The sequence below is a fragment of the Crinia signifera genome, chromosome 9 (assembly GCF_055691185.1).
Source record: "Crinia signifera chromosome 9, ASM5569118v1, whole genome shotgun sequence".
NCBI lineage: Eukaryota > Metazoa > Chordata > Amphibia > Anura > Myobatrachidae > Crinia > Crinia signifera.
Window position 1 is genome coordinate 134,040,659 of NC_139225.1, and position 15,166 is coordinate 134,055,824.

The following is a 15,166-nucleotide window of genomic DNA, read 5'->3' on the forward strand; positions in this document are numbered from 1 at the left end:
TGACAAACCCGGAATACCAACAGCCGGCATCCCATTTGATGAGCATGTGGGTAGGTTTGGGTCAGGCTGGGGAAGGGTTTTGGCACTAGTGGGGGAACATAGGGTTAGGCTGTGGGGAGGTGAGGGTTAGGCTGCAGGGGAGGGGGGCAGGTTAGGTTTATGTACTTACAAGTTAGGATTAGGCAACAGAGTGCGGGTTCGGGTTAGGCACTAGTGGGGAGAGTTAGGCTCAGGCTACAAGTGAAGGATTCGTCTGCTAGAAGGGAGGATTAGGTGAGGGTATGTTTAAGTACCTGACCCTGTTGGGATTCCTGCCTTCGGGATTCCACCGTCTGTATTCTGATCAACATCATCCTGACCGCCGGTGAACCATATTTATCCCCTTATCCCCACATGCTTCCGTACAGTGAATGGTGTCAGCATTGTGATAGCTCCAGCCACCATCCAATCAGCAGGCTGACATCCATTCACTGTCTGGCTGCAGGCTGGTTGGTGGGTAGAAAATGCTGCCTGGCCACTTTCAGTGTGTAATTCACAATCGGAACAGCTGGACAGAATTTTCTATCTGCTTCCCAAAAGAAGTTCTGGAGGTACCAACCCACCCCTGCTCAAAGGCCTCTAAAACCGTCGGGCCCTGAGAAGTTTGCATTAAGATTGTCCTGCACACAGGCAGAGGTAGTTATGTGGCTCAGTCATGGGATAACTGGATCTGCAAAGTTTGGCCCCGCATACTGTCAACACATGGGCAAACATGGCAGAGCAAAGTCCTCTGTAGCTTTTTAAACCATTTCTAGAAGTGTGCCCACACTCTAGAAGCAGCATTTTGTGGAGGGCTCAACTTGTCAATTCCATATTAGCAACAAAGCATATGTTTATAAGCGCCATTGACAATTCATTTTTTGCCGTCTTCCTCTTTAGTATCTCTGCTGTCTCACAACATCTCGATCTCTCACTGACAAGCTTGCGTTTGATGTCGGTCTTCAAGAGGATGCTTCAGGTAAAGTATAGTACAAGCTGTGCAGACGACAAGTAAAATGTCTGTGCACGCTTTATAGGGTGACATCTCCCTCTCCAAAGGCCAATTCTATGTAGCTGGGATTAAAGTATGGAAAAACAAAGTTTAGCTTACTCTTGAATGCTTTACTTGAAAAACTGCATTGGTGGGACGGGTTACGTGGTTACTCCATGTGAAAAGTAACCAATTAATATTAGCCAGTGGATGCCCCAGAGGTAGGATTGCAGCCCAGTCCAATTTCAAACAGGGGAACCATCCCAACTGCCAGTATGTCCCGGCCAACAATGTGTGGCAGTTGGTGTGACTCCTCTATTTGATCTATCTGGATCCGCCACTGAACTATTAACCATGCAGATGTTGTTAATATCATTATTACCAGTCACTCACATACCTGTAAGTACCTGCCCAGTGGAGCTTACAAACAATATTCTCTATCAAATGGACATATATACACACTAGGGGTGACATGTAATAGGGTAGCAAAATCAGAAAGTGAGAGATCTGGTAAGAAATCTCCAGTTTTTTTTAAAGCGGCAATCATTTATACTGCAAAACCAGTTTGATTTTGCAGTGTCAATGATTGCCGCTGTAAAAAAACTGGAGATTTCTTACATCTGTCACTTTCAGATTCTCTCACCCTATTACATTTCACCCTAGGTTTTTTGTTGTTGTTGTTGCCAGAAGTCAATTAACATACCAGTAATGTATGTTTTTGGAGTGTGGAAGGAAACCACAAAACCCAAATGAAAGCCATACAAACATGAGGAGAATATGTAAACTCCATGCAGATAACGGAATTGAACTCATGACCTTTGGGCTTTGAGACTATAACCACTACATCAACTGTGCTTCTCAAGAACTTCACAATGTCTGGAAAATTGTGTAGTCATCCTCAAACTTTTGAGTTTTATGTGGCTAACCCAACATCTTATATGTTATATGCATGTGTAAAGGTAGACCAGCTTTGCCACCAGGGTTATGATCTGATTTTTATGGCACTAGCGAGCTGCCTGTAAATGACCATATTGGTGTTTGTGTGACCATCGCTCTGTCTGTTGATGAGCAGGAGAGGCCTGCTGGTGGACCATCCATCCGGCTTCCAAGCAGCGCTCAGAAGGAGAGAAGGTGCGAATAGGTGATGATTTGATCCTAGTCAGTGTCTCCTCAGAACGGTACCTGGTAAGTTCACAATACAGCTGTGTTGTACATTCAAGAGAAACTACTGAGGCAACTTTCTTTTATATCGCTCTCTCCTTACTGACTGATTCCTCTTCCCATGCCAGCATCTCTCCACTGCCAGTGGGGACCTCCAGGTGGATGCCTCCTTCATGCAGACCCTCTGGAATATGAACCCGATTACCTCAGGCTGTGAGATGGCTGAAGGTAGGACAGCAGGAGTAGCAAGGCTGCAAATAATACTTGCAGTAGGGGCAGTGGGTTTTCCCACCTGCGTTATGAGTCACTTTTGTCTATGCTATAGGTACTCCCATCTCAATATAGAACTTTGTGTATTAATAAACAATAAGACAGGAATGTGGAGCTTGGAGGTAGTGCCATAATATTGAAGAGCACCATAGAACTGGTTGGCCAGTACTAATGAGCTGGACCTGTAATAAAAAGTCAGGACATTGTCGGGGTTGGAAATTTCTATGTCCACATTTGGTCCAGTTCAGGAAAAATTAAGCAGATATGACTATTTCCAAACTGAGATGAATTTTAATTCTTGGATATCTCTGTAGGATACCTGACCGGAGGGCATGTCTTGCGTCTGTTTCATGGTCATATGGATGAGTGCTTGACCATTTCTTCTACAGACCAAGGGGAGGAGCAGCGCCGGTAAGTCCCAGGTTAGATGACGAGATGGGTGGTGTGGGTCTGGATTGTAGTTTCACTTATCACCCTCTCTCCCATATCTGCAGGTTACCCCATTATGAAGGAGGGGCTGTTTGTTCCCATGCACGTTCATTGTGGAGGCTTGAGCCCCTGAGAATTAGGTAATTACTAATCCTCATTTATTAAAGTCTAATATTTTGGGTCCAGACTGTATAGGAAGATTGCCATTTAATCTAAGAATCATACAGGATGCTTCTCTTTGCATTAAAAAACTGTAATGAGGTATAAATTAGTTAATGTTAGTCAGTAAGTGTATTTGGAACTGATTGATTAGTTTAGATTAATCAGCAGGTGTACAGTATATTATGGGACTGGTTATGTCAGGTTAATTCATTGGTGTACAGTATAAGGGACTGGTTAGTTTATGTTAATCATAATCACTGGGAGTATTTGATACTGATTAGGTCATGTTAATCACTGGGTGTATTTGGGACTGATTAGTTATATTAATCTCTGGATATACTGTATATGGGACTGATTAGTTATGGTAGTCACTGGGTTTATTTGGGAGTGATTACTTATGTTAATCATTGGGTGTATTTGGGAGTGATTAATTATGATAAATTAATCTCTGGATATATATGGGACTGATTGCTTTGTGTTAATCACTGGGTGTATTTGCGCAGAGTCGGCCCTAGCATAAATGACGCCCTAGGCAAGATTTTGGCTGGTGCCCCCTAGCACCGCCACTAGTTCCGCCTCTGACCCTGCTCCCCTTTCCCAGCACCATCAAACCTCATCATAGCAGTCATCATTTTGATGCCCCTAACCGCAATATTTTAAATAGAAACAGCACACACATTTGGTGCGCAGCCCAAACAGGGGTGTGTTCTTGCTGGGTAGGGGCATGGCCACCCAATAGTACCCCCAATTAAAATTATGCCACACAGTAGTGCAACTTTATTCACATTATATCATGCAGTGGTGTCCATTATTCACATTACATCACATAATAGTACCACTTTACCTTATATACATTACTCCTCACATTATTTACATTATACCCTTAGAAAAAAATCCTGAGAAAACATTGTATTTTAAGCACCTCCATTGCGACACTGCAACCCAGCACAAAGCAGTGTGTGCTGGGCAGAGGAGAAGAGCTGCAGCTGCTGCTGTCACTTAAGGGGAGGGGGCCCGGGCCCCCACTGGGCCCTTCCATCAGATATTGGCCTGGGTAATTTGTACCCCCTACCCCTTTCTCTCGGCACCCCTCATAATACCACACAATAATGCCCCTTACACATGACACACATTATTAATGTCCTTATAACCATAATGCCCCTTACACATTATGCCAACCTTTGATAATGCCCTTCATACACATAATGACACACATAATGCCTGTTACACATATGTTGCACATTATTAATGCCCTTATACACATGACACACATAATGCCCCTTACACATATGCTAAACACTATTGCACAACCAACCTACCCGCAGACAGCACTCGCCCAGCCACTAACACTGTGACCTCTGCCTCTGCTTGGATACAGATGTTTCCTCATAGATCTTGCCTCAATAGGCCATGCAGCTCCTGGCCAGTTCTGCCAACGTTGGGTGCCTTTTTTGCTTAAAATTCATCTTATTTGCATTGTTATGACCAGCACATGCAAGGAGCTTCCAATGATTAAAATGATATGCGGCATGCCTGTATTCTGTGGGCGACTGTGGCTGTATATGGAATGCTATGTTACAGTGATTTCCATGAATACACTATTTCATATGGAGATACAGCCTCACACACACAGAATATAGGCATGCATATCATTTTAATCAGCAGCAGCTGCTGGTGCCCCTAGGCATTCCAAATGCCCTAGGCAATTGCCTAGTTTGCCTATGCCTAAGGCCGGCTCTGTATTTGGGACTGATTAGTTATGTTTATCTCTGTATAGATATGGGATTGATTAGTTATGTTAGTCACTGGGTTTATTTGGGAGTGATTGGTTCCTTTTGGTCACTGGGTGTATATGGGACTGATTAGTTCATGTTAATAACTGGGTGTATTTGGGACTGAAAAGTTATGTTAATCTCTGGATACATATGGGGCCAATAAATTCATGTTAATAACTGGGTGTATTTGGGACTGAATAGTTCATGTTAATCTCTGGATTTATACTGTATGGGGCTGATAAATTATGTTAATTACTGGGTGTATTTGGGACTGATTAGTTCATGTTAATCTCTGGATATATATGGGTCTGATTGCTTCTTGTTAATCACTGGGTGTATTTGGGACTGATACGTTCACAGTTGGAGTGGGAGCCACATGAGATGGGGACAGCCATTCCGCCTGCGTCACGTGACTACAGGGAGATACCTGGCCCGTGAGGAGGAGAAGGGTCTGGTGCTGTTTGATGCAGAGAAATCCAACACCAAAGCCACCTCCTTCTGCTTCCGGGCTTCCAAGGTAAAGGAGAACTTACTGAAGCTGAATGTGGGGAGCTTTTATGAAACTTGATAGAGCGGTAATGGTACAAAAAGGGTGCTGCATGGCAGAAAACTGAATCCACTTTTTGCCCTCTTCCCTACACTGTATGGGAGAATGGTTCCAGGTTAATTTCTGTGCCCCTTTTCTGATCATGGTCTGTCGTCACCTCCTCCTTTATTATGCTCCAATGTGACCTCTGCCCGCTGTGACTTCTATTAAATTCCTATAGGAAAAGCTGGATGTTGTCCCTAAACGAGACGTGGAAGGGATGGGACCCGCTGAGATAAAGTATGGAGAGTCTATGTGCTTCGTCCAACACGTCCAGAGTGGTCTCTGGCTCACTTATGCTGCTGCCGATTCCAAAGTTGTCCGCCTGGGTCCACCGAAGCGCAAGGTGAATGTGATTGGTGCACACGTGTCTAGGTGGAAAGTCATTGGTATTAGATTACAGGGAACGCGGGATGTTGGATCATATTGTGCTAAATGTCATTATCTTCCTGTCTCTGACACTCTTCTCTTTTTGTTGTTGTCCGTCTCAGGCTATCCTGCACCAAGAAGGGCATATGGACGATGCGTTGTCTCTGTCCCGCTCCCAAAGAGAAGAATCCCAAGCGGCAAGGATGATATTTAGCACAGCCGCCCTGTTCAACCTGTTCATCAAGTAAGTCAATCACTGGGCAATCGCATTGGTATAGATTCTCACACTATAGGATTCACCAGCAAGCATAACCAAATGAATGTAACAGTTGATGAATACAACTAATACAGATGCTCAGCCAGGTGGGATGTGATTGGCAGATGAGACATTATACTGTATATTGACTGGCGCTTATAGTGCCACAGGATTTGCTGCTGTCAAGTGGGAAGGGGTCTTAAGTAAAAAGGTTGACACTCGAAAGGGCGATTACTATAGGTCAACGCGGCTTAGGTCTAAAGGTCGACACAAGCAATGGCTGGACATGGAAAAATCAACATGTCTTTAATGTTTTTTGGTGTCTATGTCAACATACATGGACACCGCATAAGTATTCCGCGTCCCCTCACATGGCTTGCTTCTCTTACCATGCTTCGGAAACGATAATCCAACTCTATGTCCACTTGAACAGTAAATAATAATCTGGGGAAAAAATCAAGGCATGTCGACCTTTTCGTGTCAACCTTTCCCATGTCGACCCATTGCATGAGTTGACATTTTTACAATGCCAACCTATGATATGTCAACCTTTTCCATGTGTTGACCTATAGCCTGTCAACCAGTAGGGTCAATCTATTGAATGTCGACCTTTTTATTGGCAACCTAACGACCGTATCCCCTGTCAGATTCCATAATATATGGGGGTCTATGTATTAAACCAGAGAGAGATAAAGTGAATGGATATAAAGTGCAAGCCAAACAGCTCCTGGTTGGTACTTCGGGCATAATATTAAGCTTGATGAAGTGATAAAGTGACTGGTGCTCTATAACTAAATAAATCAGCTCCTAACTGTCAAGTTACAGGCTTAGTTTGAAAAATTATAGTTAAGAGATGATTGGCTGGTGAGTGATATAGTACCATTCACTTGATCACTTCACCAAGCTTAAGAAATATGCCTATTTATCTTTCTCCTCTTTATCTCTCTCCAAGGCCTGATACATAGATCCCCATTGTCATACTTCTGGTTTTCTCAGTAGATTTAGCTCACGCTTTGCTGTGGTCAAGCATTTCTAAGTCTACTTGATGTATTGATGCTACCTCACTGTGGTGTTTGTATGCCCAATATCCAGGGGTCTGGACAGTTTGAGCGGGAAGATCAAGCCTTCGAAACCGGTCGCTTTGCCTATTGATATGGTCGTTCTAACCCTGCAAGATCTGATTGGCTATTTCCAACACCCAGAGGAGGAGTTACAGCATGAGGAGAAGCAGACCAAGCTTCGGTCCCTGAAGAACCGCCAAAACCTCTTCCAGGAAGAGGTAAGAAATTATGTAGATGGAGGTTTAGATAGCTCATGATTCAGATCCATCCTTCTCTGTATCATTCTCAATCATTATTTAAGTGCTTGATTCTGAAGGAGCATGTGTAGAAGAAACTGTAGTTGGATGGATGGATCTAATAACCATGTCATAGGATTATCATGGAAGTGTCGTGGCAACCTCAGTCCTATTTTGAGTTGCACATAGGACTAAAGGATGCCTGCCTAGGACTGATTTCTTGTATCGGTCATACGGTATAAGCGGTTGGCCAAGATGATCGGTGGTGCAGCTAAACGCATGAAGCCATGCATACTGTATACTCAAGTTAGCATATGGTTCCAAATCTTGCACCAGTGGGCATACTGACCTTGTGTGAAACTCAGAACCAGGCCCCCAATGTCTATCAGCTTCTAGTGGTCTGAAAAGTCGAACTCTAAATCTTTTTTCTGTGTTCCTCCAACTAATTGAACCCCCCCAACCGTGCATTGTTTAATACAGTCCGTTTCCTCCACAGGGAATTATCTCGCTCGTCTTGGACTGTATAGACCGGCTGAACATCTACAGCACAGCTGCGCACTTTGCAGAGTTTGCTGGAGAGGAAGCTGCTGAGTCCTGGAAGGAGATAGTAAATTTGCTATATGAATTACTTGGTATGTACCCTGATGTATAATAAATGATGGGAGCAGGCCCGTAATCCTAGAGGTGCCCCAAATGCCTGGGCAGGAGTAGCGGACTGTCTATATTTTATCACATTAACAATTTTTATTCTGTTACCCAATCATAAAATGTCAGGCAAATAAATTACTAATAATTATAATATTCAGAGGATATGTTCATTTTATATATGAATGAAATTGAAAAATGGTTGGAGCTAACGGGTTTTGCATTGAAGGGGATTGGTGGTTAGACACTATGGTGAAGAAGATGAACAGGGCAAATGTCTTAGATCCAGGACAAACATTGTAAATATTACTCTGGATGAATTGATCGATATATCGTGATTCATTTATACCTTTCTTTGTCACACAGCGGCTCTTATTAGGGGCAATCGCTCTAACTGTGCCCTGTTCTCTAACAACTTGGACTGGGTGGTCAGCAAACTGGACCGACTGGAAGCTTCATCAGGTGAGAGCCAGAAAGCTTCACACGGACAATGTTGTGACTTTTCCTTCATGCAATATTAACTTACTGTTGTATAATATGGCTAAATATGGCATGTCTCTTATTACAGGTATTTTGGAGGTTTTGTATTGCGTCTTGATCGAGAGTCCTGAAGTTTTGAACATTATTAAAGAGAATCACATCAAGTCTATTATTTCTCTACTTGATAAACATGGGCGAAACCATAAGGTAGATCATGTTTGTCACCCACCTACTGAATTGCCTATATCGGTAAAATGCTCTCTCTCTTCTGTCTTCTGCTCTCGGTGACCTGTCTTCTTATCGCAGGTCCTGGATGTCCTCTGCTCTCTCTGTGTGTGTAACGGGGTAGCTGTTAGATCCAACCAGAATTTAATAACGGAGAACCTGCTTCCCCGCAGAGACCTTCTTCTCCAAACAAGGCTGGTTAACTATGTCACCAGGTTGGTGTTTTTACCATGGGAGGGTTTATCTAAGCCCCAATTTTTTTTAAATAAAAAATAGCGCACAAATAGCTATAAATGTTAATGAGACATCTCTAATGTATTTTAGCATGAGACCTAATGTCTTCCTGGGAACATGTGACGGATCCACCCAGTACAAAAAGTGGTATTATGAGTTGATTGTGGATCACGTGGAACCGTTTGTAACCGCTGAAACCACTCACTTGCGTGTTGGTTGGGCATTGAATGAGGGGTACAGTCCTTATCCTGGTGCCGGGGAAGGCTGGGGAGCCAATGGCGTGGGTGACGACTTGTACTCCTTCTCTTTTGATGGTCTTCATCTTTGGTCAGGTGAGTTGAAGGTCACTAATTAGTAGATAGGCTGTCGATTTTTCGAACTCCGCTATTGTGCCTAATATTTCAAGTACTGTTTTTTAACATTTTTAAATTGATTTAAAGAAGGTCAATAATTGTCCAGGGACTGCTTTAAGCTCATTTAAATTTAAATTCAACAATGAATTTGACTCAAGCTGTAAGAAACGGTCATGTCCTGGAGATTGTATTTGTGTCTCTTCTTTTTTTGCAGGTCGAGTTTGCCGGTCTGTGGCCTCACAGAACCAGCATTTACTAACAGCTGATGATGTTGTCAGTTGTTGCCTGGACTTGACTGTGCCAAGCATTTCATTCCGATTCAATGGTCACCCCGTGCAGGGCATGTTTGAGAACTTTAATTTGGATGGGCTTTTTTTCCCAGTTGCTAGCTTTTCTGCTGGAATTAAGTAAGTACAGCGCTTGCAAAAAAAAAAAGTAATATCTAAAGGAAGTTAAGACATTAGTAATATGTATTTTATTTTTATGTGGTTGCCATCTGCAGGATTCGTTTTCTCCTGGGAGGTCGTCATGGTGATTTCAAGTTTCACCCTCCTCCTGGCTATGCTCCCGTCTATGAAGCCCTCCTGCCTCGGGATCGTATGCGCGTGGAGCCCATCAAAGAATACAAACATGACTTTGAGGACATCCGTAACCTGCTGGGCCCCACCAGATCTCTCTCCCACACCTCCTTTGTCCCTTGTCCTGTGGATACTATGCAGGTAAAGGCATCACAGAAGCTGAGAACTGATCATATTTTGGAAACTAATGGTGTATTATGTTTCCTATAGGAGTATTAAGTAGCATGAGATCTCTCCCTAACTGGACACACTATTGGATTCTTGTTTCTTAAAATGGGGAAAATGTTCTACTGTAATTTTTCTCATTACTCTGTGTACAGATCGTCCTCCCTCCTCACCTGGAACGAATCCGTGAAAAGTTAGCAGAGAACATCCATGAACTTTGGGCTCTTACTAGAATTGAACAAGGGTGGACTTATGGGCCGGTAAGTGGTACATCCATCGTACAGTATCCGCCTGCTTTCCTTTCACCAGATGGACATTATTGGTGGTGTCAGGAGTTCGGCGGCAGTGTGGGATGCCCATCAAATTTGACTTTTTTAAAAGGGCAACCACTTACACAGTAATACCGAACTCGGGCAGCATTACATTCTGCCCTATATGTGCACTTTGTGCCTGCAGCCTCAGTCACTATCCCATAATGAAAATCTGGATTCTCATAAATCAGCCCACACAATATCTATATCAATACCCTAAAACTGTATTGTACTTTTATTCCTGACAGACCTTTTTGTTGCCTCTTCCTCCTCCAGATCCGGGATGATAACAAGAGACTTCACCCGTGTCTCCTTGACTTCCACAGTCTTCCTGAGCCTGAGAGAAACTACAACCTGCTCATGTCTGGAGAAACCTTGAAGTAAGTTCTTGACCACAACACAGGAGATTAGTAGTTCTTGGTTATACAGGCTTCTACTCTCATGCCTCTTGCATGTGATAGTTTAGACCCATAAGCTACCTCAATTTGGTTGCGATGAACAAATGGGTCCCTGGAAAATGATTCCTTGGCCCTGGCAGCTTAGGTGTAGCACTGATCAATCTTAGGGTCTCTCAGATGATATGAGGTGGTTGTGATATTTGGCCAATACTGTAACTTAGAAAGTAATGGATATGAGATGCTGTTAGCGGCATTAGTATACTATTTCAGATCCTCTACTATAGAAGAAGCAGCAGCCATCCATACGGGTGTGGTATAAATCACCGACAGTCGGGATTCCGACAGTCATTACTCAGACGTCGGAATCCCGACTGCACAGCGGGGGGAGCGCAATGAAGCCCCTTGCAGGCTCTCTGCGCTCGCCACCTATTTTATCCTCCCTCTATGGGGGTCGTAGACCCCCACGAGGGAGCAGTCGGGATTCCGACATCGGAGTAATGACTGTCGGAATCCCGACTGTCGGGGGGCCGTCTGGCACCCATCCGGACTGGGCCCACCTCTGAATCAGGTCTAAAATTCATGACTTTATCATTATTCCTTTTTTATTGCTTGATTTTTGTTATGCCAATTACATAGTGAATACAAATAGCTCAAATCAGCAGAAATTAGCTTGTCCAAGTACAGAAAAAAAAGCAGCACGTGTACAACTCATTACTGTAGAGTTGCCTGAGGTTGGAGAAGTGCAAAATTACCTAGAACAGGAATAATATGGTGATGTTTTTTTTTTCTTTAGTTTCCTCTTCAGTGATGATTTCCTATATCTATTAAGCATTAGTATTACTATTATTAGTATCTTTCATTTATATGATAGAGTGCAACAAAATACAGAAACAAGCAAGGGCATAACCAATCATTAGCACAATTGCAACAACAGCAAGAAGACATTACAGTATATGGGCAACCACAGGTGGACAAGGTAGTAACAGATAAGAAGATGGGAGGAGAGGAGGTCATGCTTCCCATCTCATCTCTCATCTGAAGGGCTATAACTACATGGATGGGGGATATACTGTATGAGGCTGAGGCAAAGGGGATTATGTGCAGGTTGGAAACTGTTATGGTGTTTTTTTTTAAGGAACATTGGAGGCAGATTGGACATGGAAGTATAGCCTATAAATGGGGAAGGGTATGATAAAAGTCTTGTAGTCAGAAGTAGAATGTGGTTATCAGTAGGGTTGCTCATTCTCCAATCATTGGCAGTGTGGAGAGGATTTTAAAGTACTTTAAAACACAAAATAAATATAATCAAAATAATCACTTTAATCATAATAGAAGTCATTGTGGCTGTTATTTTAATCTGTATTATTATTATTATTATTAGATGATGATGATGATTATGTAAAGTAAGCTATCTTCTATGTCCCACACAGGACCCTCTTGGCGTTGGGATGCCATGTGGGTATGGCTGATGAAAAGGCCGAAGAAAACCTGAAGAAGATAAAGCTCCCTAAGACGTAAGTGTCTGCATATAGTCATCACTCTGTCGGGGGAATGCCAGGTTCTATTACCAATGGGAGAGGGCAATGGAATATGGAATTAAGGAGCCCTACAGTATGAACCCCATTTAAGTGGAAAAGTAATAAATTCCTGATGTTTTTCATTCCCCTCATACAGATACATGATGTGCAATGGATACAAGCCTGCTCCCCTTGATCTTTCCTATGTCAAGCTTACGCCAGCGCAGAACACCCTAGTGGACAAACTGGCGGAGAATGGGCACAACGTGTGGGCAAGGGACAGAGTGCAACAAGGATGGACCTACAGCATAATACAGGTACAGCCTTGGCAGGACTTACAGTTTTACTGACCTTGTCCTCTTTTATTTTGGCCCACCGTACCCTCATACTCCCAGCCAGTCGCCGCTGCATGCACTGCTAGGTGTGAACGGGAAGGTGAACTAGCAGTTTGTTGCCGGTGGCAATGAATGATGATGGGGGGGGGGGGGGAGTAGGGGCCATGCTGAATGACTCTCATTAACGTTATGCTTCATCATCTGTACATGCATGCTGAAGGAGCACATCGTTAATGACCACCGGGAGCAGCATTGATGACGTTATGAAGCATACACAATTAGCAATAATATAAACGATACAATCAAAAGGCGCAAAATGAGTGATATCGTTGATAATGTCACTTAGTGTGTATGGGGCATAATGTCAATTTAAACCAAGTAGCAGATATGCTACTATACAATATTTAGAAGGCCGCATGTAGACTAATCAGTATCATTTATCCTTCCTTAGGACATCAAGAACAAGCGGAACCCTCGCCTAGTGCCTTACAGTTTGTTGGATGAGAAGACCAAGAAGACCAATAGAGACAGCCTGTGTGAGGCCGTACGCACACTCATGGGATACGGTTACAACATAGAGCCCCCTGACCAGGAGACCAGTAAGTACTGTACTATAGGAGAGTGTGCTTCCATTGGTGCACAACATAAAAACCCCTGACCAGGAGACCAGTGAGTACTAAAGGAGAGTGTGCTTCCATTGGTGCACAACATAAAAACCCCTGACCAGGAGACCAGTGAGTACTACAGGAGAGTGTGCTTTCATTGACACAAAACATAGAGTCCCCTGACCAGGAGACCAGTGAGTGCTACAGGAGAGTGTGCTTCCATTGATGCACAACATAGAGCCCCCTGACCAGGAGACCAGTGAGTACTACAGGAGAGTGTGCTTCCATTGATGCACAACATAGAGCCCCCTGACCAGGAGACCAGTGAGTGCTACAGGAGAGTGTGCTTTCATTGACGCAAAACATAGAGTCCCCTGACCAGGAGACTAGTGAGTGCTACAGAAGAGTGTGCTTCCATTGATGCACAACATAGAGCCCCCTGACCAGGAGACCAGTGAGTACTACAGGAGAGTGTGCTTCCATTGATACACAACATAGAGCCCCCTGACCAGGAGACCAGTGAGTGCTACAGGAGAGTGTGCTTTCATTGACGCAAAACATAGAGTCCCCTGACCAGGAGACCAGTGAGTGCTACAGAAGAGTGTGCTTCCATTGATGCACAACATAGAGCCCCCTGACCAGGAGACCAGTGAGTACTACAGGAGAGTGTGCTTCCATTGATACACAACATAGAGCCCCCTGACCAGGAGACCAGTGAGTGCTACAGGAGAGTGTGCTTTCATTGACGCAAAACATAGAGTCCCCTGACCAGGAGACCAGTGAGTGCTACAGAAGAGTGTGCTTCCATTGATGCACAACATAGAGCCCCCTGACCAGGAGACCAGTGAGTACTGCAGGAGAGTGTGCTTCCATTGATGCACAACATAGAGCCCCCTGACCAGGAGACCAGTGAGTACTACAGGAGAGTGTGCTTCCATTGATGCACAACATAGAGCCCCCTGACCAGGAGACCAGTGAGTGCTACAGGAGAGTGTGCTTTCATTGACGCAAAACATAGAGTCCCCTGACCAGGAGACCAGTGAGTGCTACAGAAGAGTGTGCTTCCATTGATGCACAACATAGAGCCCCCTGACCAGGAGACCAGTGAGTACTACAGGAGAGTGTGCTTCCATTGATACACAACATAGAGCCCCCTGACCAGGAGACCAGTAAGTACTGTACTATTGGAGAGTGTGCTTCCATTGGTGCACAACATAAAAACCCCTGACCAGGAGACCAGTGAGTACTACAGGAGAGTGTGCTTTCATTGACGCAAAACATAGAGTCCCCTGACCAGGAGACCAGTGAGTGCTACAGGGGAGTGTGCTTCCATTGATGCACAACATAGAGCCCCCTGACCAGGAGACCAGTGAGTACTACAGGAGAGTGTGCTTCCATTGATGCACAACATAGAGCCCCCTGACCAGGAGACCAGTGAGTACTGCGGGAGAGTGTGCTTCCATTGATGCACAATATAGAGCCCCTGACCAGGAGACCAGTGAGTACTGCAGGAGAATGTGCTTCCATTGATGCACAACATAGAGCCCCCTGACCAGGAGGCCAGTGAGTGCTACAGGAGAGTGTGCTTCCATTGATGCACAACATAGAGCCCCCTGACCAGGAGACCAGTGAGTACTGCAGGAGAGTGTGCTTCCATTGATGCACAACATAGAGTCCCTGACCAGGAGACCAGTGAGTACTACAGGAGAGTGTGCTTCCATTGATGCACAACATAGAGCCCCCTGACCAGGAGACCAGTGAGTACTGCAGGAGAGTGTGCTTCCATTGGTGCACAACAGTGTGTACTTTGTTAGGTGCTGAGGAACCCTTGCAGCCCATATAAATAAAGGGAAATAATACAATAACCCAGAAGAGTCTGTCTCTCCCAGGACTCGTTTGCCACCGGTAACCTCCTTATTTATTAAGGAGGCACCTTAAGCTCTACCTTATTGTAGTTGCTGCTAAAAGACTGTTGTTTCTTTGAGAGGGGGATCAGCATGGGGCAC

The 15,166-nt window shown here is 44.3% G+C and overlaps 1 protein-coding gene across 13 annotated transcripts in view; it reads left to right on the plus strand.

Moving 5' to 3' along the window:
- RYR1 (ryanodine receptor 1) overlaps positions 1-15,166 on the plus strand; it is a 166,375-nt gene that overhangs the window by 47,203 nt on the left and 104,006 nt on the right. For all 13 annotated transcript variants that reach the window (XM_083159885.1, XM_083159890.1, XM_083159891.1 and 10 more), the window contains 21 exons: positions 919-997; positions 2,082-2,194; positions 2,299-2,398; positions 2,755-2,851; positions 2,935-3,009; positions 5,167-5,323; positions 5,574-5,738; positions 5,884-6,005; positions 7,110-7,296; positions 7,811-7,946; positions 8,326-8,421; positions 8,528-8,646; positions 8,746-8,879; positions 8,989-9,230; positions 9,466-9,658; positions 9,754-9,970; positions 10,150-10,254; positions 10,582-10,685; positions 12,134-12,217; positions 12,378-12,537; positions 13,007-13,154. In XM_083159885.1, the coding sequence (XP_083016011.1) occupies positions 919-997; positions 2,082-2,194; positions 2,299-2,398; positions 2,755-2,851; positions 2,935-3,009; positions 5,167-5,323; positions 5,574-5,738; positions 5,884-6,005; positions 7,110-7,296; positions 7,811-7,946; positions 8,326-8,421; positions 8,528-8,646; positions 8,746-8,879; positions 8,989-9,230; positions 9,466-9,658; positions 9,754-9,970; positions 10,150-10,254; positions 10,582-10,685; positions 12,134-12,217; positions 12,378-12,537; positions 13,007-13,154 (2,833 nt within the window). The remainder of the gene's footprint in view (positions 1-918; positions 998-2,081; positions 2,195-2,298; positions 2,399-2,754; positions 2,852-2,934; positions 3,010-5,166; positions 5,324-5,573; positions 5,739-5,883; positions 6,006-7,109; positions 7,297-7,810; positions 7,947-8,325; positions 8,422-8,527; positions 8,647-8,745; positions 8,880-8,988; positions 9,231-9,465; positions 9,659-9,753; positions 9,971-10,149; positions 10,255-10,581; positions 10,686-12,133; positions 12,218-12,377; positions 12,538-13,006; positions 13,155-15,166) is intronic.